This window comes from Octopus bimaculoides, chromosome 18 (genome assembly GCF_046866305.1).
Source record: "Octopus bimaculoides isolate indiv1 chromosome 18, ASM4686630v1, whole genome shotgun sequence".
Classification (NCBI taxonomy): domain Eukaryota; kingdom Metazoa; phylum Mollusca; class Cephalopoda; order Octopoda; family Octopodidae; genus Octopus; species Octopus bimaculoides.
In genome coordinates, this window is record NC_142945.1 from 17009264 (window position 1) to 17035358 (window position 26095).

Here is a 26095-nt window from a genome sequence, read left to right on the forward strand (position 1 = left end):
ATATATATATATATATTATATATATGTATATATATAAATGTATATATATATGTATATATGTATATATATATATGTATATATATATGTGTATATATATATATATATATATATATATATATATATATATATATATATATATATATATATATATATATATATATATAGGCATTTAGGGATATGTGTGTGTATTTATTTTTATGTATATTTGTATGTGTGTATATGTACATGTGTGCATGTAATGTATACATGTATCCATGTCTCATTTATTAAAATATATTGTTTTTCTTTAGTTTTTTTTTTTTTGTTTACATTTCTCAACAAAACAAAAATTGAATTCCTTGTTGCACGCATTTAAGTCTTCTTGGTTTCTGTTTGTTGTGACAAGACTTTTTTTTTTTTGCATGTCATCATTCAACAACTATATAATTACAAAATGTCATTGATTTATAGCAAATTAATTAGCACCTCACTCTGCTTTAGCATTGTTTCTGTTAATTTCCAACAATTTCCATTTAGTTGATTTTTGTTTTCTCCAGTAATTCCTACTGATTCCATCTTGTTGCTTGATTGTCTATGATTTTTATACGTAGTGTCTGATTTTGGATGTAATAATTCCACTGCTATGGTCAATTCCTGCTCACATTTAGATGGTCTGCAGTTTGAGACCAAGGCAGGGCAGCCTTTCATTTGTTTATTTATTTTTACTGGCTTGCAACAATGTAATCAGAAATATGTTAGTAATTTATTTTTCCCCATTTCTTTTTTAAAAGTAAGGCCACTTTGCATAAAGCTTTTGATTTCACTGTATGTAAAAAAAATAATATTCTTTTTGCCCTCTTCGTTGAGGGATGTGTATATTCTGTTTGCTTTAAGAAAATTACATGAAACTGCTATAATAATCAGGTTGTCAAATAACCTTTGTCTTTTGTCTTGAGTTTCATATGAAAATGTTTGTTTTTGTCTGTAATCTCTTGAGCTGTAAAGATAAAAGTTTAACAAAATAAAACTTGAATAATGCAACTTTACCAAAAACTGTTCCAGTTAGATACATGGAATAACTAAACAGTACTTACATATTTTTTATTGTAATTTAAAAAGAGTAATTTTTTAACAACATAAGGCAAGTTTTAATATTAGCTAATTTGAATTTCTTTTAAAAATATACAAGTAAATCTAGATTTAATTTTTTTCCTTACAAACATATTTTTAAAAATATATGAAAAAAAGTTAAATTTTAAAAAATTTTCAAACGAAATTTAAAAAATGCTTCAGAGCACTTAAAGATAAATGTTTGTAGAGTTTGTCTTATTTGAAATACTAAATAAATTATTTGGACTGTTTTTGTATTTTAGTCTAAAAGAGGCAGCATGGACACAACATTTGATGTTGACTGGAACAATAAAGCCCCACCTGGAAACCAGCAAAAATTTTTGGTAATTGGCCGTAACGTTGAAGAGTGGTCAGCTTCTGTTGACCACTCTGGAGGAAGTGACGGAAATGATGACAACCTCTTTGGGCATTCTCATCGAGGTATGGAAACTGCTATAGTTTGTTCAAGATTTCCTTATATATTCTTTGGAATTTTGATTGATAAATTGCTATTTTTTTTTTTTTTAGTCCCTTTCAATCTTTATCAAGTAGACCAAAGGCATTCTAATTGTAACCATCGTTTTTCTTTTTAATATCAATGTCCAATGTGTCCTTCTTTTTTTAAGAGGATAGGGTGTCTTTGAGGTAGATTTGGTTGCTATTTCTAAAAGGTCAAGTAACAGCGAAAAGGCTCCTCCACTGTCTCAGATTTAAGGCATAGTCACAGTCTACAATCTGCCAATACTGACTAAGTGTTTTCTCTTTGATTCTACTTCTACATTTGTAATCGGTAAAACATACCATAATTTTTACCACACCAATAGGTCAGTGTAGTCACTGATTAGCATGTTTATATGACATCTAAAAAAAAAACCCAAACTATTCAACTAAAAGGTAAACCTTCACTTAGCAATATGCTACAAACAATATCTATACCAGAGATGGTAGACCTATAACACATATATCAGCAGTGACATACTATGGGTTTTTTAGGTGTTATACAATAAACTTTATAAGAAACAAAATCTCCCTGCAATATCATACTATAAAAAAGCAAGGTTATTACCAGTTCAAAAAATGCTTGGGGTGTATTTGAACCCATAAGGTCATTCACTGTGTTTTGTCATGGAGAAAATTTCCTGCTGGAGAACAGTTGTTCTCAAACATTTTTTGTCTATGGATCCCCTTCAATTCCTCTATTTTACTCTACTGATCCTCCATAACCATTCAATGTATATTTTTAAAATCCTACTGTATTTCTATAATTAAATATTATTAGGAATTGTATGTAAAAATGAATATATTTTGTGTATTGTAGAAGCATAGGCAATTTATTGCACATAAATTTTAATGACAAAATCTCATATGGACCCCGGTTGAGAACCACAACTATAGAGGCTTACTTCTTGGGTTATTTGTTTGGCTGTGTGTATTTATACATATATATATATATATATATATATATATATATAATGGTATAGACTGTTACCTGTTCACTGACAGCAGTTTTCTTCATTCCAATACTTAACCCTTTTGATACCAACCTTCCTGAGACCACCCCCAGATTTTATGATACAAAATTCCTGTTTTAAAGTGATCTAAATTAAAATCTACCATCAAAATTTGTTAATTTCTCTTCCAAACACCATCTTAACCCTTTAACATTCAGATTTCTTTGCCAAATGTATTACTTATTTATTCCCATTGTTTTGAATAAATCATACATTACACTGAAGTTTTGAGATTCCAGTGGTATGTTTGTATGTCTTTAGAATAATGTTGCAGGGTAGGTGTGAGAGGTTGGATCTTGGCAGTTTTAACATAAAACAAGTGGAATTTTTGGGCTGGATATGATTAGATTAAATGCTAAAGGGTTTATTAACAAAGTTACTTTACTAAATTCTTCCTCATTTTCAAAATAAACTAAAACTATGGTTGATCTCAAGACACTGAGCCTTACAAAGGAGGTTAATGAGGACCAAGATGTCTGGTACCTTGCTGTACTCAAGAAGACCTGCCCTGCTACAGCAAAATAGATACTGGTGCCAGAGCCACATAAAAAGTATTCATGCTAGTGCCACATTAAAAGCACTGGTGCTGGTGCCACATAGAAAGCACCTAGTACTCTCTGTGGAGTGGTTGGTGTTAGGAAGTGCATCCAGCTGTAGAAACCATGTCAGAACACACAATGAAGCCTGGTGCAGCCTATGTCCTTACCAGCTCCAATCAAACCATCCACTCCATACCAGCATGGAAGACAGACAGTAAATGATGATGAAAGGCAGTGTATTTCAACAAAAATATGGTAACAAAAGGGTCAATTACCTACACATTAGCTACTCACTAACAATCACCATCATACAGTGGCTACAGTCTCTCATACATTGATGTATCCAAAGAAACTGGTTGCAGTTTCTTCACACCAGGTAATATTTAAATACTCTCAGCCATTCCTATTCCATTTTTATTGGCAGGGAAAACATTCTTTTCACTAAATTTTCTTTTCTCTGCTGACTGTTATTAGTAAAGAAACCATGTTGCATAACAAAATTTGTCTTGTCTTTGACAATCTTATGATCATTCTCAAGACAATTTCTTTTCTTTTTTTGTCTTTTACAGCAACACATCGAGAATTCCGGTTCCATCCATATGTTCCCAGTAGTTGCAACAGTAGCTTAGATAAAGGATCTGAGGGGTCCCCTACAGAGACAAAATATAATCTGTTTGCACCCCGGCAACGATTACTCTTATTACAGATCAATGACAAAAAGGTTGGTAAAAGTTTCCTTCAGAAATCTGCAACAATAATAACAACATAATACTCTTTCTAAATATGTCTGTGTCTGTTTGTCTGTCTGTCTGCACAGCGATAGCTATGTGAGCTGTGGTTAAAAAGCTTGTTTTGCAGGGTCAGTTCCACTGCATGACACTTTGGACAACTACCTTCTGCAATAGTCCCAGGCCAACCAATGCATTGTAAGCAAATTTGTTTAAGCAAAACTGTGTGGAAGCCCATTATATGTATGTATATCTATATCTATCTATCTATATATATATATATTTGAGCCTGGTGTTGCCATCCGGTTTCACCAGTCCTCAGTCAAGTCGTCCAACCCATGCTAGCATGGAAAGCAGACGTTAAACGATGATGATGATGATATATATATATATATATATATATATATATATATATATAAATATTTCTAAGTCTCTCTAAAGGAGACTACGGCAGCAGCTATTAATATATATATATATATATATGTATATATATATATATATATATATATATATCATCATCTCCATCATCATTTAGCGTCAGCTTTCCATGTTGGCATGGGTTAGATGATTTGACTGGAACTGGTAGGCTGGACTACACCAGATTCCAGTTTGATTTTCGTCAGGTTTCTACAGCTGGAAGCCATTCCTAACACTGACCACTTCAAGAGTGTACTAGGTGCCTTTTACATGTCACTGGTACCGCTCATAACTACGATTCCACTTGGCTTGACGAGTCTTCTCAAGCATGCAAGTTGCCAAAGGTCATGATCACTTGTCATTGTCTCCATGAGACCCAGTATTCGAAGATTATGCTTCACCATCTCATCCCATGTCTTCCCGAGTCTACCTCTTCTACAGTTCAAGATTAGCACTTCTTTACATATATTTGTGTGTTTGTGTGTCTTTGTGCCTATGTTTGTCTCCCACTGCTTGGCAATCAGTGTTTGTTTGTTCATGTCCCTGTAACCTAGTAGTTCAGCAGAAGAGACTGATAGATAAAGTGCCAGACTTAAAATATGAATACTGGGGTCGATTTGTTTGATTAAAACTCTTCAAGATACTCTTCCAGCAAGGCTGCGGTCCAACGACTGAAACAAGCAAAAGAAAAGATAATATATATATATATATATATATATATATATATATATCTTATACACCTTATAGTATTGGCATTGAAGTATTGAAGTATCTTGTTTTGAAGGAAGACAGTGTACAGACAGATTGTCTGTATATTGTCCTTTATCTTTCTGTCTGTCTTCCTTTCTTTGTCTCTATCTTGGCTGTCTACCTCTTGTCCTTTCCACCTCTGTGTCTGTCTGTCTGTCTGTATGTCTCTTCACCTAAAAAAATCAGACCAGTCTAAATCTGTTTTTATGTATTTAATATACTTCCAGATGACATTTTTTACATACAACATAGCAGCCGATATGACAGAATCTTTTAACAAGCTCCTGAAAAACATGGTCCACTGGCAGAATGCCCGAGCTCATGTATTGGATTGTTTGGTCACCCAGAAAATGGGACTGTATCACCACCAATCTTTTGGTGATTCCCCTGCCTTAAAAGTGAGTATCTGAAGGATAGGAAAGTGTTATTGTTTTTTTTATTTTCTCATGGAAATTAAAACTTAGTCTATTAAGTTTTTATTTTAATTTCTTTCATAATTGTTAATTGGGTTTCTTTCAGTTTAGCAGCTTACTGGGAAACTTCACAAATGCTGGTTGAACAAAAGAAGACTCCCTGTACACACTGTAAAGTGGTTGGCATTAGGAAGGACATCCAGCCATAGAAAACGTGCCAAAGCTGACTGTTATTTGGTGCAGCCCTGTAGCTTGCTGGATCCTGTCAGACCATTCAATCCATGCCAGCATGGAAAAATGGGCGTTAAATGTTGATAATGATATCTCAGTGAATTATTTTCTTATTCATTCTTTCTCACCACTTCTTAGTCAAGTTATTCTAATCCCATGGATCTCAATCTTTTTTTTTTTGACTACATAGCACACCGGTGATCAAATAAGAAAAAAATAGTAGATCACTTAGCATGGAATATTTTAAAATTAAAGACTTATGAAAGAAATATAGAAAACTATTGACTGCTTTTGTTTATGATTAAAATATTTGTCATAAGACTCCAACATTATTATCATCATTTAACATCAATCTTCCATGTTAGCATGGGTTGGATGGTTTGACAGGAGCTGATAAGCCAGAGAGCTGCACTAAGGTTCCATTGTCTGCTTTAGCATGGTTTCTGCAGTTGGGTACCCTTCCTAATGCTAACCATTTTACAGTGTGTACTGAGTGCTTTTTATGTGGCACCAGCACTAGCAAGGTCACCAAGTAACTTGCAAGACAAAGACCCCTTGGCTGGGAGAGGGAGTCGTACTGCAGGAGATGACTTTGTGCCAGTTGAAAGATTAAAGTATAATAGATGAAAAGAGGAGATACTTAACCACCCCATTTGGAAAAGAAAGGAGGATGGAGAGATAGAGTTAGGAATATAGAGAGACAGGCAGAGTGAGAGAGAGAAATAGATGATGTTGGAGATGTATTGGGACATACGCACATGAGGAGAACATAAGTGGTATGAATTTTCTAAACCCTTAGATTATATTTTTAAAAATTTGTGATGCACCAGTACTGTGCAGTACTGAGGCTCATAGTTTGAATACCATGGTTTTAATCTTCCAAATATTCAGCTGATTGTCAAAAATTGTAAGTCATTTTGTTAACTGTAATACTATCATAAGATACAATCAAATCTTGGGAGAGGCATTATGCCGGTAATAAACACACGCACTGGTTCAGTCCTTTATTAATTTATATAGTTTTTTGTTAAATTATTTCATTGCACTCTTGCAATCTCTTCAGTAACTTGTCTCTCCACTTCCATTTATTTTGAAATAAATGGAAGTGGAGAGACAAGTTACTGAAGAGATTGCAAGAGTGCAATGAAATAATTTAACAAAAAACTATATAAATTAATAAAGGACTGAACCAGTGCGTGTGTTTATTACCGGCATAATGCCTCTCCCAAGATTTAATTGTATTTCTTTCAACACACGTATCCACATCAAGAATCTTGCACACGAAATACACATACGAAATATCATAAGATGTTATCCTTCACATCTGTAATTGTTGCCTTCTATTCTGTACCATCAGCAAAATCCTTACACACAATCTAATATGGATGTTGACCTACTCTTGATGAAAACACACCTGCCAAAAGATGGTCTGAAGCGGAACAACAGCAGCTTATCAGGAACTATGCCCTATCCCCAGATCACACGTCCATTCGATGAAATTTACCGCAATCTGAAACCTGCACACCCGTTGCAGAATTCTCCACGCAAATTTGATATTGTTCTACAACATGGTCAACAAGCTCAAGAAATCCGAACCAATTATGGCAGAGGTAAGAAATTTCTGGAATGTTCTTTGTTTTTTTTTTATTTATTTTTTAAAATTCTACTACTACACATACATAGCCACCACAAGGTCCAGTTCTTGTTGCATTGTGATAGCTTGTGTGCCTCAAAGATCCAGAGATATGCCAGCAGACCATAAGCTGGACAAGTGAAAGGAGAAAGGCCAGATTAATATGGATCACCACATCCTAGTCTTAAAAACGGGTTTGTGTAGGGTCAAAACCCCTACTTAGAAAGTGGTAAAGTTATAGAAGCATCAATGACAATTCAAAACCAACAAGACTGAGAGGAAAGCCTTCCTTCAAGGAAACATATGATATGGGGCAGCAAATGCCAAAAGGAAACTGCAAGGAAAAGCAGGGATCCAACTGGAGAGAAACAGAAAAGACAGCCCTAAATTGAAAAGAGTGGAGAAAAGTCACCAATGGCCTGTGTCCCATTGAGAGCAAAGGGCTTTAAAATAATGTATATTATAGGTGCAGGCATGGCTGTGTGGTAAGAAGCTTGCTTCCCAACTACATGCTTCTGGGTTCAGTCCTACCGCATGGCACCTTGGGCAAGTGTCTTCTACTATAGCCTTGGGCCAGCTGAAGCCTTGTGAGTGGATTTGGTAGATGGTAACTGAAAGAAGCTTGTCATGTGTGTGCGCACATGTGTGTGTGTGTGTGTGTATACTCGCATGTGTGTGTCTTTGTGTCTGTGTTTGTCCTCCACAACCACTTGACAAACAGTGTTGGTGAGTTTACAGATCCGTAACTTAGCAGTTTGACAAAAAAAGACTGATAAAATAAGTACTACCCTTCCATCTCCACAGACATTATCACAATTTTTGAATCATGGCCTGTAAAAGTAAATTATAGAAATGACTCAGTGTTGATTGTGATAAAAATGAAGGAAGATAGTTTGCTATTTGTACTATGTATTTTAATTCTGTTACTAAACCTTATAAATAAATTTATTGTCTTATATCCTTCAACAGATATTGATAAAGTGTTCAAGCTGAAAGAATTACATGCTATGTGGTTTTCAAAGAACTGGGCACCAATATCAGTAAGATATCCTCTTGATTTACATTTTTTACCTTTTTTTAAGTTTTCTGCAAAGGATAGAATTCTCTTTGCTAAATTCATCTAACAAGAGTTTGTAAGAACCTATTGCTATATTGTAATATTTACCAAACTATTTTTTTTTTTGTTACTAGCAGTCTTTTAATGACTTTCAGATGAACAAACAAACAAACAAAAAGACATATTTTAAAGTAGTTTAAAAAATAGAGACTGTTTATTTGTATAGGAACAGGATTGGCTATGTGGTTAAGAAGCTTGTTTCCTAATTGTGTGGTCTTGGGTTCAGTTCCACTTCACAGCTTTTTGGACAAGTGTCTTCTACTACAGCCTGGGCCAACTAAAGCTTTGTGAGTGGATTTGATATATAGAAAATGAAAGAAGCTCATTGTATGTGTGTGTGTGTGTGTGCATGTGTTTATCCCTGCCTAGACTTCATATAATGGTTTGAAAAGCATATCTAGCTAAGAGGAAATATTTGCTTGGAAACAGGTAAGAGCTGACAACGGGTTGTAGGGAATGTGTCTGAACACATACCGACTGATCTATGCAAGCATGGGAAATTGAAAGTTAGAATGATGACAATGTTTATGAATTAGGGCCTGTAATGAAATTTAAACATAGCACTGAATGTGCCAGAAAAATGTCCTATCTATAGAGTAAGAAAGAATATTGTTAATGTTGAATGTATAGTGTGTTTCTTCTTGGTAATAAATGTCATCTGGAGGATGTCAAAATCTATAACTAGCAGGCGTAGTTAAATGAGAGAGAGAAGCTAAAATGTGTTTAACTGTGTGTCTAACATGGTGAGGTTAGTTTCTTCTATTTCAACAACGGAAACTTGTTGAGATGCGTACATCTTGTAAATATATCTAACTTCATTAGACATGGTTTGAACTGGTACTAGCTGAAACATCACCAAGTTTATATGTCCATTTTCCAAAATCTTAAACTTGTATGCAATTTTGGCCACTTATGAAGATTTTCTCATAGTATATCATTGTCATCATCAACATTTCATTTTAATGTCCACTTTTTGATAATTGCATGGGTCAGAAGAAGTTTATTGAGGCAGGTTTTTCTATAGCTGGATGCCCTTCCTGTCTCTAACCCTCTCCTGTTTCCAAGCAACGTAATGTTTACCCATGGCCAGACATGTTTTGCAGTATATTGGAAATGCATGTATGACAGTGACACTCATTTACAACTACGTGCAATTTCATGACAAAGGGGCACAAATACACACACTCTCACACAGGGATGGACGGATGGACATACATATTATTATTATTATGCTCCTGTGCAGGTGGCACATAAAAAACACCATTTGAACATGGCCGTTGCCAGTACCGCCGGACTGGCCCTCATGCCAGTGGCACGTAAAAAGCACCCACTACACTCTCGGAGTGGTTGGCGTTAGGAAGGGCATCCAGCTGTTGAAACTCTGCCAAATCAGATTGGAGTCTGGTGTAGCCATCCGCTTCACCAGTCCTCAGTCAAATCGTCCAACCCATGCTAGCATGGAAAGCGGACGTTAAATGATGATGATTATAATAATAATAATAATAATAATAATAGTAATATAAGAATGTTGGTAACAGTGACTTCAGAGTTTCAGCCAGTTAAGCCATCGTCTGATGATGGCTTAGCTTGCTGAAACTTCAAAGTCACAGTCAATAACATTCCTGGCTAAGAATAATAAATTTGTACTCTACAAAAGTATTGAGTAACCCATCAGATTAATGTAAAATTGTTTTTATTATAACTGAACATAAAAACAAAACATTCACAATATATATATTTATATGAAAGGCTTCCTTCAATTTCCACCTACTAAATTCACTCACAAGGCCAGTCTGGTGCGATAGTAGAAGTCACCCAAGATGCATGTTGTGGGACTGAAATCAGATCCATGTGGTTGGGAATCATTCTTCTTACCTCACAGCAACACCTGCACCTATTGTAGTTTATAAATAAACTGTCCCATGAACTTTTCACCACACAAATCTGATTGTTATAAGGAAGTGGAAATGGCAACTCAAATAGTTACATATAAAAACAGAAATATCTCTGTCATGACTAGAAGCTTAGAAATGACATATTTATGTAGACTCTCTTGATAAATGAAATGAAACAGAAGTTTCCTTGAATTTTGACTGGAATGTGTATTATCTTACAGGAGGACATAGTGCATTTGCTGAAACAGTCAACACGGCTCTTGCACTATTGTGCCACACCACTGCTATTTTCTCCAGCTTGGCGTAAAGAAGTCCTCAGGAGAGTACCTTCCAAAAAACCAGAGCTAACATCAGCTTCATTTGTGCAAGAGAAAACTGAAACCAAAGCAGTGCGTTACCTCTGTTTTTTTTTTATTATTACTTTTTCTTTCATATTCTTTTTGTCTTGAAATTTGTTTTATTTTATTGTTTATCTTTGAAATCTTCTGAAATGCTATTTGTTTGCACCCACCTCTATTTCTCTCTCTCTCTCTCTCTCTCTCTATATATATATATATATATATATATATATATATATATAATTAAGGGATCAGCAAATATGTTTAATTATGTTTAATTATGTTTATAAATGTATATGAACTTTTAAATAAGTTCTCCACCGATAATGGTGCTTACATACTGAAGGGCTTGGTAAAAATTATTAATTGTTGATTTATTAATAAATTGATAAACCTTTACCCTTTTAATTTGTAATAATTATATATATATATATATATATATATATATATATATATAAAACAAATAATAAATGAGTATATGCATATATACGTACAGGTATGTGCATACCTACATCTACCTGTATATATAGGTGCATATCTGGGTACAGGACATTGCAAACAAAACGTAGACAAAAAAATAATAATAACCAGAGTACAGAAAACACACAGGCCACATAGAGAACATTTTCCTTCATCAGCTGCCACCATTCTAACACAGGCGTTTCGAAGAGTTAGGGCAGGACGCATCGTTAAAATGGCTCTTCTCACAGACCACAAACTAAATTTGTACCCACACATATATATATACATGTGTGTGTGTGTGTGTGTGTGTAGAACAGATAAGAGAAATGATGTTTGTGTATGTATATTTTATATATGTGTTAATATTAATGTAACACCTATTATATAACTAACAAGATTATGAAACAGCTGTAAATATATGGAATAAACATGTATCATTCACATCACTTCACTTATATTTTGATTTATATACATTTTTCTCCACCATTGTACCTCCTGGATTTTCAGAATGATGTTGAGGGTTACTCTAATCTCTGCTATAGTTGCTCACATATATATATCTATTTATGAAAAAGTTATTTGATACAATAGTAGTATGTTAATAATTTATTTCAGCTGATCAAATAACCAGAATAATTATCCATGTATGCATGCATGCATATATGTATGTATGTATGTATGTATGTATGTATGTATACATGCATGCATACACACACACACACTCACACACAGACACACACACACACACACACACACACACACTTTCCCCTCTAAACTGAAAACTAAATATCTCCTCTTTCTTTCTCTCTTTCTCTAGGCTACAGTCACCAAAAGTGTAAGTTTATTTCGATTTCCTCTAATAAACTTTTATTTAAGTTTGACTGAGCTCTTAGTATACAAACAGTACTAAAATGAAGGAATAAGTAAGGTGTTAAACTTTGAGCCCCTGTGTCTTGAACACTTTCTTTTTTATGGGCTTTATTTAGTACCCCTTCAGTAGGGAATAACATACCAGCTGTTCTGAGAAGTAGACACTCATGGTGGTTTTATTGCAATACCTCTATAATCATTAGAATCTAAACAGGCATAATGTTTAAATAATTACATACATTACTTTATGGTTTACTAATTCTTTGTGAATGAATTAATTAAAAATGCACCATTTATTGCTGAAGTAACAAGAATGAGCCAAAAACTGAAATAGGAGCATCAGCTACTATAACAGCTGACAGCAAGAAAGGAATCTTGAGTTCATTTATATCAGCAGTCATTATGAAAATTATATCAATGAAGGAGCCTCTATGGCTTTGCTTGTCTGGTTAGAAATAGCAACCAAATTTCTTTCATATCATACTTCATAATCTTATAAATGGTTAATGTGATCCTGACTTCCCAGCACATAGGTAAAACAGGGGATGATCATAGCATAGATCTACTTATCGAGGTTCATTTGAAGGCTAGACAATACTAACAGGAACCGGGATACATAATTTTCCATGTTATAGAAGTATTGTATTGCTTAATATTTGATTATAACTTAGTATTCCATTGTGTAGAACCCAATTTTCTTATTGGATTTCATGTTATGTCATTGAGAGAATAGGTTTTGTGCCATGTAATGGCAAAATTCTCAAGAACACAACACTTCTGTCATGCAAAAAATGCTTCTAATTATCTAACTTAAAATTGAAAAGACAGCAAGTTGGCAGAATCATTAGCATGCGGGACAAAATGCTTAACATCATTCCTTCTGGCTTTACATTCTCAGTTCAGATTCTGCCAGAGTTAACTTTGAAGTCAATAAAATAAATACCAGTTGAGCATTGGGGCTGATGTAATTGACTGGCCCACTCCCCCAAAATTTCAGATATTGTGCCTACAGTTGAAAGAATTATTTAACTTACCTTTGTGTAGAATCACTAGTCTTGATTATTCCATTTGATGCATGGTTACTGATTCACGTAACTTTTTCTTACTCTCTCTGTTAGTATATTTCTCCTACCAGGTTTATCTCAAATTCATTTTTGTAAATTCTGTTACTTTTTTCTTCTTTTTTTTTAAAATCAAACAGCGTTCTCGACATAGTTCTGGAGCATCAATAGCCAGTTTGCTCTCCAAACGGCATGAAACCAGTCAAGAGGGCAAGAAGAAAGACCGCTTCTCTCAAGATAGCATGGAGTCTCCTCAACAAAAGAACTCTTCCATTGAATCTACTCAAGAGGAAGAAGACTGGCACAAAGAGATTCGCAAGAAGTTTCTTTCTCAATATATGCAACATCTTCAGTCCCTGGGGTTCTTTCCCATCCAAACTCGGCCTGCTTCTCCAAAACGAAAGTAATTTCTTTCTTTCTTTTTTCTCCTTCCCTCCCTTCATTCCTTTGTCCCTCCCTCTCTCATTCCTTTCTTTGCTTGTTTTCATTTTCTTTTTCTCCTTTCTCTCTCCTTCCCTTCATCTCTTTTTTTTCTTTCATTCATTCATTCATTCTTTTTCTTTTCCTTGTTTGTTTATTTCAAATCTGTGAATGAAAAAACTATAAGTTGAAGATGCTGAACAGTTACAATACTGGAACCCTGTTCTTTGGTTTCCTTTTTTGTTTTTCTGTATTCATTTGGCATATTGATCAGGGAAAGAGAGAAGACAATCCTCACAACCTTTATAAGATCGCTGAGGTTGATGTTCTACTTGAATATTTGTAGATAAAGCAGAATCGTGGAATCCCTCAATATAGTATAAGGTGTCAAGCCGGCAGAATTGTTAGAACACTATTGCACTATTCATTCCAGCACTTTGCACTCTGAGTTCAAATATCAGCAAAGTCACTTTTGTGTTTCACCCTTCCAGAATCAACAAATAAATTCCTAGTCCAGAGAATTGGATTGGAGGAATAATTAGAGTGTTAGATGAAATATCTTGAGTATTGTTTCTACCTCTTTGCATCTTATGTTCCACCTAGACACCCATCTGTTTTCTTCTTGTGTCCTCCACTCCCTATAGAGCATAGACCATTGACAGCTTTGTTCTTTATTCTAGGTTGTTTTTCCCTTCCCAAGGCCTTCCTTTCCCAAGGCCTTCCTTTCCCAAGTCTTGTTGGTTTTTTTGAATTGTCATCAATGCTTTTGTAACTTGGCAATTTTTCTAGATAGGGGTGTTGGTCCTATGCAAACCCATTATTATGTCTGGGAAGAAGTGGTCCATATTACTCTGGCCTCTGTCCTTAGACCTGTCCAGTATGAGATGCCCTACAAGGAGTTTGTGCCCTGCTGGCATAGCTCTCAGGATCAATGAGACATACAAGCCACCACATTGCAACAAGTACTGGACGAACCTTGTGATGGACCTAGGCACCAGTGACCAGGGTTAATCAGCTGGCCATTGGAGCACGTTATCCAAATTGCATTTAGTCAATGTGGGTAGGTGGATCTACAATGAACAAAGATGAGCCAACAATACCTACCAGGGGAAGGAGGATCTAGCCATGAATCAGATGGAAATGGATGAGGAGGGGGTCCCCAGAGAGTGAAAGTCCTGGGGTGGAAAGAACAACAAAGTCTGAGATTTGAGACATCCAGTAAGAGTGATGAAAAGAGGAAAGATGGATAGTTTAGGTAGGAGCGTGTGAAGAGGGAGCATGGAGCTAAGAAGTTTGTTTATTTGAAAGAGCAGAGGCTATTGTAATAGTGATCCTTAAATGTAATTTGATAGATAGAAACTGTACTACTGAAACCCTTCAAATGTGTGTGTCTGTGTGTGTTTGTTTGTTTGTGCACGTGAATGTATATCTTTTATCTTATTTGTCATTTGACTGCAGCCATGCTGGGACACCACCTCAAAGAGTGTTAGTTGAATAAATTGACCTCAGTGCTTACTTTTTTAAGCCTAGTACTTATTCTATCAGTCTTTTATGCCAAACCACCAAAATACAGGAAAGTAAACTCACCAACACCAGTTGTCATGTGGTGGTGGAGGTCAGACACAAACACACGCACACACACACACACACACACACACATGCGCATGCGATAAGATTCTTTCAGTCAAGGAATAAAATACCCTACTTGAAAAACATGGAATATCTCATCCAATCAAATCTCATCCAATCAAATCTCATCCAATCCATCCCAGCATCTAAAATGCAAACATTGAAATGGTGGTGGTGGTAGTGTTGTTGGCAACAGAAGCAGCGGCAGTCTTATATCTTATAGTATTTAGTAACATTTCAGATCTAGTCATTTTCATTCACTGTTGCAGAGGTGATGAATTCAGTAGCTGTCAAGTATTGGTAGGTATCAGCAGATAAACAACAGACAAAATTCTTTGTTGGTATTCAGCTATATTCCCTTATGTTCTGAGTTCAAATTCCATCAAAGTCATTTACTCCCCAAGGTTCAATGAAATAAGCAACATTGAAGCAATGGGTTTGATTCCATCGATTCCAGACTTTATACCTGTTTTAAAAACCCATTATTGATTTTATTTTGCAGCAATAATCGTCAGCCCTTAAAGAAACTGCCATCAGACCAGTCACGAAACTCCCGAGAGGATGCAGAAAAACAAAAGAAAGAAGTATATGACATGCAAAAGACACTGCCGGGTGGTATGATTCTAATGGAACTCAGTTTCAGTGACCAACATTACTATGTTAAACTGTATGGTTATGACTGCTCTCGAATGGGAACTAACGTCAATTCTCAGGTACAATAACATTATTACCTTCAGGTTACATTACTACTTTGACAATGTTGTTATTGGCTTCTAAGACTGTTTAAAGTCACCATCATTGTTTAATATCAGTTTTCCCTCTTAACATGGGTTGGATAGTTTGACAGGAGCTGACAAGTGAGAAGATTGCACCAGTCATTTCACTGAGTGTACTGGGTGCTTTTTACATGGCATTGGCACCAGTGAAGTCATCAAGCAATTTGCAAGACAAGACCTCTCGAGTGAGGTAGGGTGTAGAATTGAAGGATGTGGCTTCGTGCCAAGTGATGAGAGGTTAAAGAATGATAGAGGGACAGAAACAGGTGTCGTCCAGTAGAGGAGATACATGGCTACCCCAACTGGAAAAGGAGAGAAGACAGTGAAGAAGTATGAAGGCATACCCTCAAGTTACAGAAAGGTGAACATTAGAGAAATGGTCCAGAGGAGTGGATAGGGTGAATGGGTTAGGTCAGTTTATGAAAATGCGAAAGTAAAGTGGTAGATGGTGAATATATATATTTCCAAGTAGCCCCAAAATGAAAATAAATTATTTTTGTTAAAATACTAACAACCCATTCCACATTGCAGAAACATTGTATTTCTGAAAAATCTTGCCATAATTTGAGATTCTGTTGCATGAAGTATATTTTCCATTTAGCTCCATGTAACATGGCAGTCAATGGAAAATACATGTTGTGTTACAGAATTCCACATTATTGGTAGGATCATCAGAGAAATGTCCTGTGGTATTTCTTCCAGCTCTGCCTTCTGATTTCAAAACTTTATGGGATCAGCTTGTCTTTCACCCTGTAGCCAGAGTATGAAAATAAACAAATTTTTTGGTGTTAAAATACTAACAACCCTTTCTACATTACAGAAACATTGTGTTTCTGAAAAATCTTGCCATAATTTGAGATTCTGTAACATGATGAGATCAGCTTTGTCTTACTTCCTGATGGGGGTCGATAAAATAATTTACCAGTTTCACCCCGGCTAACATCTTCCTTTTAAAATTACTGGTCTTTTACCTAAATCTAATACAATTATTATTGTTATTGTTGCTGCTGCTGCTGGTTGTAACTTGTTGTTATTAAGACAGAGAACTAGTAGAACCATTAGCACGCCAGGCAAGATGCTTAGCAGCATTTCTTCTGAGACTTTGCCTTTCATCCTTTCTGGGTTGATAAAATAAGTATCGAGGGAGTCCTGAGAATGATGTAATTAACTTCCCCTCCCCCTGAAGATCAGCTGACCCTGCACCAAAATCTGAAACAATTATTAATATTATCATTATCATTATTTATTTGTTTGTACGTTTTTTTTACAGTTGCGTCTCTACTTTGTGGATGAATGCGACACTTACCGAGCCTTAACCCATGTGCATTCCTTTGCACATGACTTTCATCTGCAGTGCATCATGTCTCATATAGCTGGAGTGCAAGATATTTTCCTTAAAGATTATCATCTTACTAACTTCCTATTGGATTTTCTTGAAGTCTATCCAACACCTCCCAACTTCTCAAGAAATTATGTTCACAGAGGTTTGTTTAACATCTACAATTTTGGATTTACAAATATCTCTTTCACTCTTACCTCTTTCTTTCTTACTCAAACTTCCGTGCTCTTTTCTGCTTTTATCATAAATAGTGCATTAAACAAATATGTATACACAAACACATACACACACACACACATACATACAGGGTGGGCCAAAAGTCATGAACCAAAACATTCGACATTTTATTTATATTACGTTATTATTATTTTGTTCATCAAGTATGTATGTATTGGGTCATCCCATAAAAAATGCGTTTTTTTATACTACTTTTATTTTTCAAAATTAAGGCAAAGTTCTTTTTTAATCTGAAATATACTCTCCTTCATTTTCTACAATGCTTTTCTATCTATCTGGTAGACTTGCAAGGCCTCCCTTCCAAAATTACACTTATACTGATGTCAGACTCATAGCTGCAATACCCTCTGTGTTGTATTAATGTAACCAAGAATACTTATATAAATGATACAATAATACTTATTGCATCATTCTGTTTTTGCTTTTCAATTTGTTTCTGACACTTTTTCTTTTTCCTGTCTCTACAGCCCGTATCCAACTGACAAATTTGACTTGTCCAAGTGGCCAACTGTATGACTATATCCTCAAACATCCAAACCTGCATGATTTCACAGTCATTCAACAGCAGGCAGCTGCTCACACTGATTCAGAACTAGATCTAGTAAGGAATTCAATATTTCCATCTTTGTTTCTTATTCTCTTGATACATTTCATCACACATCTATTGTTCTATTCAAATATAACCTTGTCTTTTATTTAACTAATTGATCGTGTGTGTGTGTGTGTGTGTTAAATCACTAAGGTTCAAGTCTGGTCATGAAAGCCACAGCCTTGTGGACAGCTCATCAGACCATACAAAGACAAGTTTAACTCTTCACCTCTATATACATACGCTTCTGAGTGAAGTGTTGGTCGGAGTACAGAGTTGTAATAAAGACAGAGATGACAAAGGAATAAAATGATTATCTTAATGAGCTTTATTAGCATGCTGCTGTTTCTACTATAATATGAGTAATCCTGCAATAGCCAGCGTCCCTTCCAAGTGGGGAATATATATGCCATGGAAACTGGGAAACCAGCCCTTATGAGTCAGCTTGACTCGAGAAGCAAACTTTACCTTAATTTTTTTACTGAACTATGAGTAGTGGAAATAGCAGTCAACTAATAAAGTTCATAAGATAACTAATTTTCTTCCTTTGTCATCAATGTTCTTACACACACACACACACACACACAAACACACACACACACACACACACATATATATATTACGGAGATGTACTTGCATAGCAAGTGACCTGATCTGAGATCATGTGTTGGAATGAAAACAATTGCAGCGTAGAAGGTGTTTATAAGCTATTTAAGAAACACACAAAAACCGTTAGATTTACTTCAACATTTAAATTTAATTTGCCAAAATATTTTCGTCGCTTTGAGACTCTGACCTGTTCACTGACAAAATTCTGTGCTGCACAGAATTTTTTTGTGTTTCTTAAATGGCCTATAAACACCTTCCATGCTGCAATTGTATATATATATATATATATATATATATATATATATATATATATATGCATACACACAGTATGATGTGTCCTTTTGTTTAGAAAAGTTGGGTAAAGTTTAAGGGAAATTTTCAATGCTATTTTATCAGATCTAGCAACCTTATAAGAGGTTTTCTCATAGACTTGGATGGTGATGTTGATAATTGTATGATGCTTTGACAAACTAAAATATAATTCAAACTTTTTCTTTTCAATTGTGAAAGAATTGTTTTCTGAATTTCATATTTTATAACTGAAATCAAACCTGAAGCATTTGTAGGAGTGTAAACTACATATTAACTTGATAATTCACAGTACAAATACCTTGAAGTGATATTCCATAAACAAAATATGACTGAAATCTTTCCTTTTCATTTTTTTTTTCTTTTTTGAATATATCTTCCTCAATCTAAATTATCAAAGGTTTTATTATTTTCTTGTGCAGTAGTTTGCACTGTCTACCAAAACCTGTTATCATTTGTCAGTGTTGGTCTGTTCATGTACGAGAATTAGATAAACTTCATGTAAGCGTCTCTCTTAGCTTATACTATTATCAGTACCGGCCTCTATATTAACATCATTCTTCATTTGCACCATCCATAGTGTTGTTTCTTGGAAATTGAATTCATCTGAATTAAGCTTGTTGCAAATTTTTAAGCAACACAACACACCTAAGAAATGATTTTTTTTTTCTTTTTCTGCCTCATTTGTTTAAATGTCACTGTTTTACAAAGACAGTTTGGGTTCCCTAGTCACTTGTGTCTTCTCTTTGCTTTTCATTTGTCTTGTATAACAAATGTGTCTTCTAAGGAACCTTTGTAAGTTCCTTTTTAGTGCCTCACACACATATACATTTGGTGACAATGTTTTTTTTTTTATAATCTGTGTGCAGGGTCCAGTTCCTGACACTGGTTCAAGTGGATTGGCCTTAGTTCAGTGCCAGTGTAAACTATATTATACTATATTGCATTGTATTGACTTAGTTTTGTTGATGTTTTGTTTGTTTCAGCTACGGTTTGATTACTGGAATTGGAAAAAGGTAAGAGTCCCTCCCCCACTCCCTGAGACACACACACACACACACACACACACACACACACACACACACGCACAAACACACACACACACACACACACACGCAGTATCATTTTCTGACATACACAGACACATATACACACAATGTCATAATATACCAACCATTTCTATATAACAATACACATGTTATATATGTATCTCAGCTTATTGACCCTCTTGTATTAGTTAAGACTAAGCCTTTCACTCTTTATGGGGCATAGGCCTTTCTCCACTGTTCTCAACTCTGGGCTGTTTATTCCGTCTTTGCAGTTGTATCCCTACTTTTTCAGCTCTACCTCAATCCTGCCTCCAGCTATTTTTAGGGTATCCTCTCTTCCACCTCCCTTTTGGCCTGACATGTAATGCAGGATCTTGGTTTCTGTACCATGTCATGTGTTTCTCTGACAGAAGGCCTATTCCATCTTCTCCTGGGTCTTGTTAATTTTGCATTGTTATCAATGCTTCCGTAACTTTAACGTTTTTTTTTGTTGCTCTATGCAAACCCAATTTTACTTCTGGAAAGAAGCGGTCTGTATTATTTTGATCTCTCTCGTTTGACCTGTCCAGCATGGGTGGCCCTACCAGGAGCTTGTGTTCTGTTGACATAGCTCTCAGGGTCATTAAGGCATGCAAACCACCACACTCCAACAAGGACTGGACCTTGTGGTGGATGACACACTCACACAAACTGTTATTGTGTCACATATTGTACTGTGACATATACTGTATTATGACACAATGATGTTTTTCCCACTTCTTTTCAATAACTCCTAACACTATCCCTTCTCCGTCCCTTGTTCCCTGCCATACTACCTACTGCTGCCAATTAGTGCTGGTCCCACCTAAAAAGCACCTGTGCTGGTTCCACATAATAAGCACCCATGCTGATGCCACATCGGAAGCACCCATGCTGCTGGTGCCACATAAGAAACACCCATGCTGGTGCCACATACGAAGCACCCATGCTGGTGCCACATAAGAAGCACCCATGCTGGTGTCACAAAAAGTATCCTTGCTTGTGCCACATAAGCACCCATGCTGGTTCCATGTAAAAAAGCACTTGTGATGGTGCCACATAACAGGCACCTGTAAAGTGGTTGGCGTTAAGAAGGGCATCCAGCCATAAACACTATACCAAAGCAGACTATGGAACTTGGCAACTTTCCGGCTTGCCAGGTCCTGTCAAACCATCCAACCCATGCCAGCATGGAAAATGGACGTTAAATGATCTATTACTCTATTACTCTCCCCATCATCACCCAATTGCAACTATAACTCTTCTTTTCATTTTACTTACTCTCTCTCTCTCTCATCACTCCCAACCTAAAAATTATCATGCACTGCTTCACTTATAAAGGCCTCTTTAGGCCCCTGTAAGTGACTCAGCAAGATGCAGCTAAATCATCCAACTATGCCAGCATGGAAGCCGATATTAGATGGTGACAATGCTGCTGCTTCTACTGACTATGGCTTGAGCTACGTTATGATATATTGTGACACATTGATTCTTGCTTTACATTGGCTCATACTTATCATGACACATTGGCTCCTGTTATATTTTGATATGTTACCAATCACTATATTGTGACAAACAGATATGTGCTATATCGTTACTAAATTGTGACATGGGCATTATTTTGATAAATATGACACACTATACTGTTACACAGTGTTAGCTACTTGGGCAGTAAACATAATGCATTGCCCAGTTTAACATCGCTGTCAGGTCCTTGGGTGGCTTTAGCAGAGTCCACTCTGTTACAAACATTCACACTAGTTCTCTGGTCTAAGGATACCTTCCTCCCTTCCCGTCACAAGCCTTGGAGGCCTTGGAGAAAAATAAAAGAGTTATGAATGCAGCCCTTCTCTTAAGTTTTAAAAAAAGCAATATCATGATACAGCACACGTACATGTTATATTGTGACACACAAACACTTGATAGACAGAACCAGTGGACCAATCCCAGGGTCACTGTATTGTCAAAGGTAAATATGACATGAGTTATTTGTGCATATTAGTACACAAATTCCAGAAGCTTCTTACCTATATTAATAGCTGAATGCAAAAAGCTTCTATCCAAGGAACGGGTTTTAGCATCACAGTATATATATATATATATATAATAAATATGAGGGTAATAAAATGATTAATTACCAGTGGTTAGCATGCAAAAATAAAAGTTTTATTACTCTCATATCTACGATAGTAATATTTATAATTCTGAGGCTATATGGGACACAGTTTTAAATTTGTTTATTTACTGCTGAACTATATGTTTACGCTCGTGAACTAAGTTCAAATCCATAATGGATAAAGATGTAGCTGTCTTGCACGCACGTTTTCAGTACGTATTTGCAACGACATAATTATTCATAAATTAGTGATCACGCTGATGATCTAGATTCCAAATTAGTATGTTTGGCAATTAATAGTGAAACTCGAGTTCGGGTTAACTAATTCATTTTTCATTCAGTCTAGTGTTATAACAGCATGCCTCATGAATTTTTTTTTTCGTAGTTTGGGGTTTGACTGCCCTTTCTAGCATGTAAGGAGTCCTGTCAAAAGTCTCCTCTCTGTGTATAAAAATATTTTATACACTCTTATATATATATATATAGGTATATATCAGGACACTTTATTTCACATTGCTCCAGTCCACTCAGCTGGTAAAAATAAGTTGTACCTGTATTTCATTGGGCCAGCCTTGTTACATTGGGTGTGTCATACTGAATCTCCTTGAGAACTGCATTAAGGGTACATGTGTATGTGGAGTGTTCAACCACACATGCACACACACACACACACACACACACACACATATGGATATGTTTAAATGGCTAGTTTGCTTACCAATCATTTGATTTCGGGTTCAGTCCCATTGCATGGCATTTTGGGCAAGTGTCTCATATATATCATATACAAACTGCTGTCTAGATGTTTTCAGATGTTTTTTTCAAGAGAGATATTTATTAATTTCGAAGAAGTACAAAACTCAAATCTCCTTCAACCCATACATGCACACCAATATTACAGCGACATTCACACACTTATTTCCACTACACTAGTTCTCACATTCAAACATACACACAGTATCAAAACTATACCACACACACACACACACACACACACACACACACACACACACACACACACACAGAGCTTCTTCTATAGAGGTAACTCAACCCTATCAGATTATTTTATAAAAGCTTAATTCCTAAGTTCACAGCTTTATTTCAGTTTTCTTTGCTGTCTGTCTACAGTTTACTTTCCATTACAGCTCTATTCTTTTTACTATTGGCCTTCATAGAACCACTTTTACGTTATTCACTATTGGTCTTCATACTATATTACTCTACATTATTATTCTTCATAGATCACATATACAGTATTAATTTATATTATTAGTTTCCATATATCTTGTTTACTGTATGCTCTATACTACTGTTCTTTATAGAGCACTTTTACAATATATCCTGTACTGTCAATGTTAATAGGTTTCTTTTACTATATACTCCACCTATACTATATATTCTATAGTATTAGTCCTCATAGACTACTTATCCATCATGCTATTGTCTTCATAGATCGTGTATTCTATATATTCTTTATTATTGCAGTTCATCAGCTATATATTTCATGCTATTTTACCATATTATTAGAATTCTGGTGGCATTAAAGACTGAATCTTAAGATTTGTTTTGTCACATTCTTGACATATTCGAATCTCCTCAGGCTTTCTTTAATACTAGAATGTTTCATAGAATGAAAAAAAAGACAATTAATTAATAAGAAGAAATATATAAGAAAGAAAGCTTTGAGATTTGAGATGCATGAATTGTCTAAACTAACTGATGTCTTAGCTGTAAAAAATCTATGGAAAAAATTATTTTATTTCAATAAACACAATTAAATATGCTTTTTTTGATGGGGGTGTAAGTGAGATTTTTTTTCATACATAGCTGCTTGTATATTCATGTATAGCAACTATATATATATATATATATATATATATATATATATATATATATATATATACTACTCAAGCAGAGCTGCTGTGGTTTAAAATGTGATTTTTAATGTTGGCATGTTACTAGAAATTTGTAAAAGGTTAAGTAAAATTGAGTGAACCAACTCTAGCATATTGCTTATGTTTAATTACTTTCTTAATCCTAATGGGACATAAAAAAATTTTTAAATATTGATTCCAGCCGATTTTGAACTCGGGACATAAAGATCTTGTTTCTGTTACACTAAGTAGAGAAGAAACCTGTAGTGGCTCATTAAAATTGATGAGGGTGATAAATATAATATAAATCTACATGAAAATATCTCTGCTGTGATTGGTTTTCTATCATCAATTTGGATGTTGAAAGTAATCTAACTGTGAGAAAAAAAAGACATGTTACATATTAATGATTATATTTTTGTAAAAAGAAAATAAAACAAAAGCAAAATTTAGAAAATTTGAAACAATATATATATCATATTTTACACTTAACATTTTTCTGTCGTGTTATTCAATGTCTGTTTCAATTAAGTCGAAAGTAATCAAGAATCAGCAATATAAAAATGGTGTTTTGGAACACAGCTCAACAAATGTTCCTTATACAAGACAATAACAGGAGGTTTTACTTTTGGTTAGGAATATTTTAAAATGCGAGTATTAATATCATAGAACCAGAGGTGGTTTCAGGTGGTTGGTATGAAAGAGAGTTGAACATATTCTCTTCTTATCAAATTTGTTTATGTCTGGATGTTTTACTATTACTATTAATAGCTTAGTATACTTGAGTGAATGGACACAAATATTTTCTGCAAATGTACATGTGATCTATCTATGCATGTTTTATTCTATGTGATAAGGAGTGCATGATTGAGTTTCTAAATGTTTAGCTATGCATGTAAGCACCTCACTCTGCATTAGGATTCTATATTATTATTATTTGGCAAAATATATTATTTTTATTTTGCATTTTATTATTATTTTTTTCTGTTATTTTCTTTATTCTAAAGGCCTTAGAATTAGCTCTCTTTTTCTGTTTGTTAGATCACTTCACTTCAGTAGTTCCTAATTTCAAAGACAAGGCTAGCTAAATCCAAATTATATTATACCATGTCATGGATTTCCCTTGCTAAGATATGTTCATTTCAGATGATTTGACACTCTTCTCCAAACCTGAACTTCAATAATTTTTATAATAAAGTGATTCGGTAATCACTAAGAAGGTCATGGCAACAGATATATTTTAAGAATCTTATTTTACCAAACATCATTCTGTTAAGGAATTGGATACAGACATCAGTTGATTATTATCTTTTATGACATAAGTTTTTGGCTAATGATGATGGTGATGATGTGAAATGTACTGATAGTTCTGGGTGTTTATGTGAGTAGTTGAGGTTAAAGTATGGAAGATGAAAGCATTGGCGAGGCTGTTGCATAAAACATTGATGAATAACGGAAGCAAGTTGATTAAGATATGCACAAATCCTGATTAGTTTTTTAGTTATGCAGGAGACACAGGTACCAACATCCTGAATAAAGGTCTTCTTCAAATTTTACTGAATAATTTTCACCAATGCTGACCGCTGCTAGACTACTTGGACTGTGTTTTTTTATTATTTGCTGATTAAAATGTGATAGATACTGAATTAAAAATGTTAGGTTGCCAAATTAGGATGCCGTTAAGTAAATAGAAAGTTAAACAGAAAGCCATCCTAATGGCTGAGTTACTGTAAAATGATGTCAATTCAGGTGAACATTAACCTTTAGCATTTAAATCAACTGTATCTGGCCTAAATATTTTAGCTGTTTTATGTTTTTATGTTCAAACCATCCAGACCTGGCTTCTTACACCTGTCGTACAATGTCATTCTAAAAATCAGCAATCACGTCATTGAATTCGCAAACCCATGAGATAATGCATGTTTAATTCAAAACAATATGAATAAATAAGCATTACATTTCATAGGGTAATCTGAATGCTATAGGATTAAATGACAACATTAGGATGTTCATAGAATCTAATCCTGTTTCTGTGAGGTTTTGTCAAACTTGTATAAATAAGATAATTCAACTGAT

General features: G+C 34.9%; 1 protein-coding gene across 4 annotated transcripts in view; it reads left to right on the plus strand.

Moving 5' to 3' along the window:
• LOC106873556 (KICSTOR complex protein SZT2) overlaps positions 1-26095 on the plus strand; it is a 188185-nt gene that overhangs the window by 149357 nt on the left and 12733 nt on the right. For 2 of the 4 annotated variants that reach the window (XM_089365841.1, XM_089365842.1), the window contains 12 exons: positions 1353-1530; positions 3709-3860; positions 5262-5432; positions 7036-7288; positions 8281-8351; positions 10545-10712; positions 11941-11958; positions 13195-13457; positions 15606-15816; positions 17150-17363; positions 17923-18056; positions 19949-19978. In XM_089365841.1, coding sequence (XP_089221967.1) covers positions 1353-1530; positions 3709-3860; positions 5262-5432; positions 7036-7288; positions 8281-8351; positions 10545-10712; positions 11941-11958; positions 13195-13457; positions 15606-15816; positions 17150-17363; positions 17923-18056; positions 19949-19978 — 1863 coding nt within the window. The remainder of the gene's footprint in view (positions 1-1352; positions 1531-3708; positions 3861-5261; positions 5433-7035; positions 7289-8280; positions 8352-10544; positions 10713-11940; positions 11959-13194; positions 13458-15605; positions 15817-17149; positions 17364-17922; positions 18057-19948; positions 19979-26095) is intronic. The other 2 variants (XM_089365843.1, XM_089365844.1) reach the window with 1 other exon arrangement.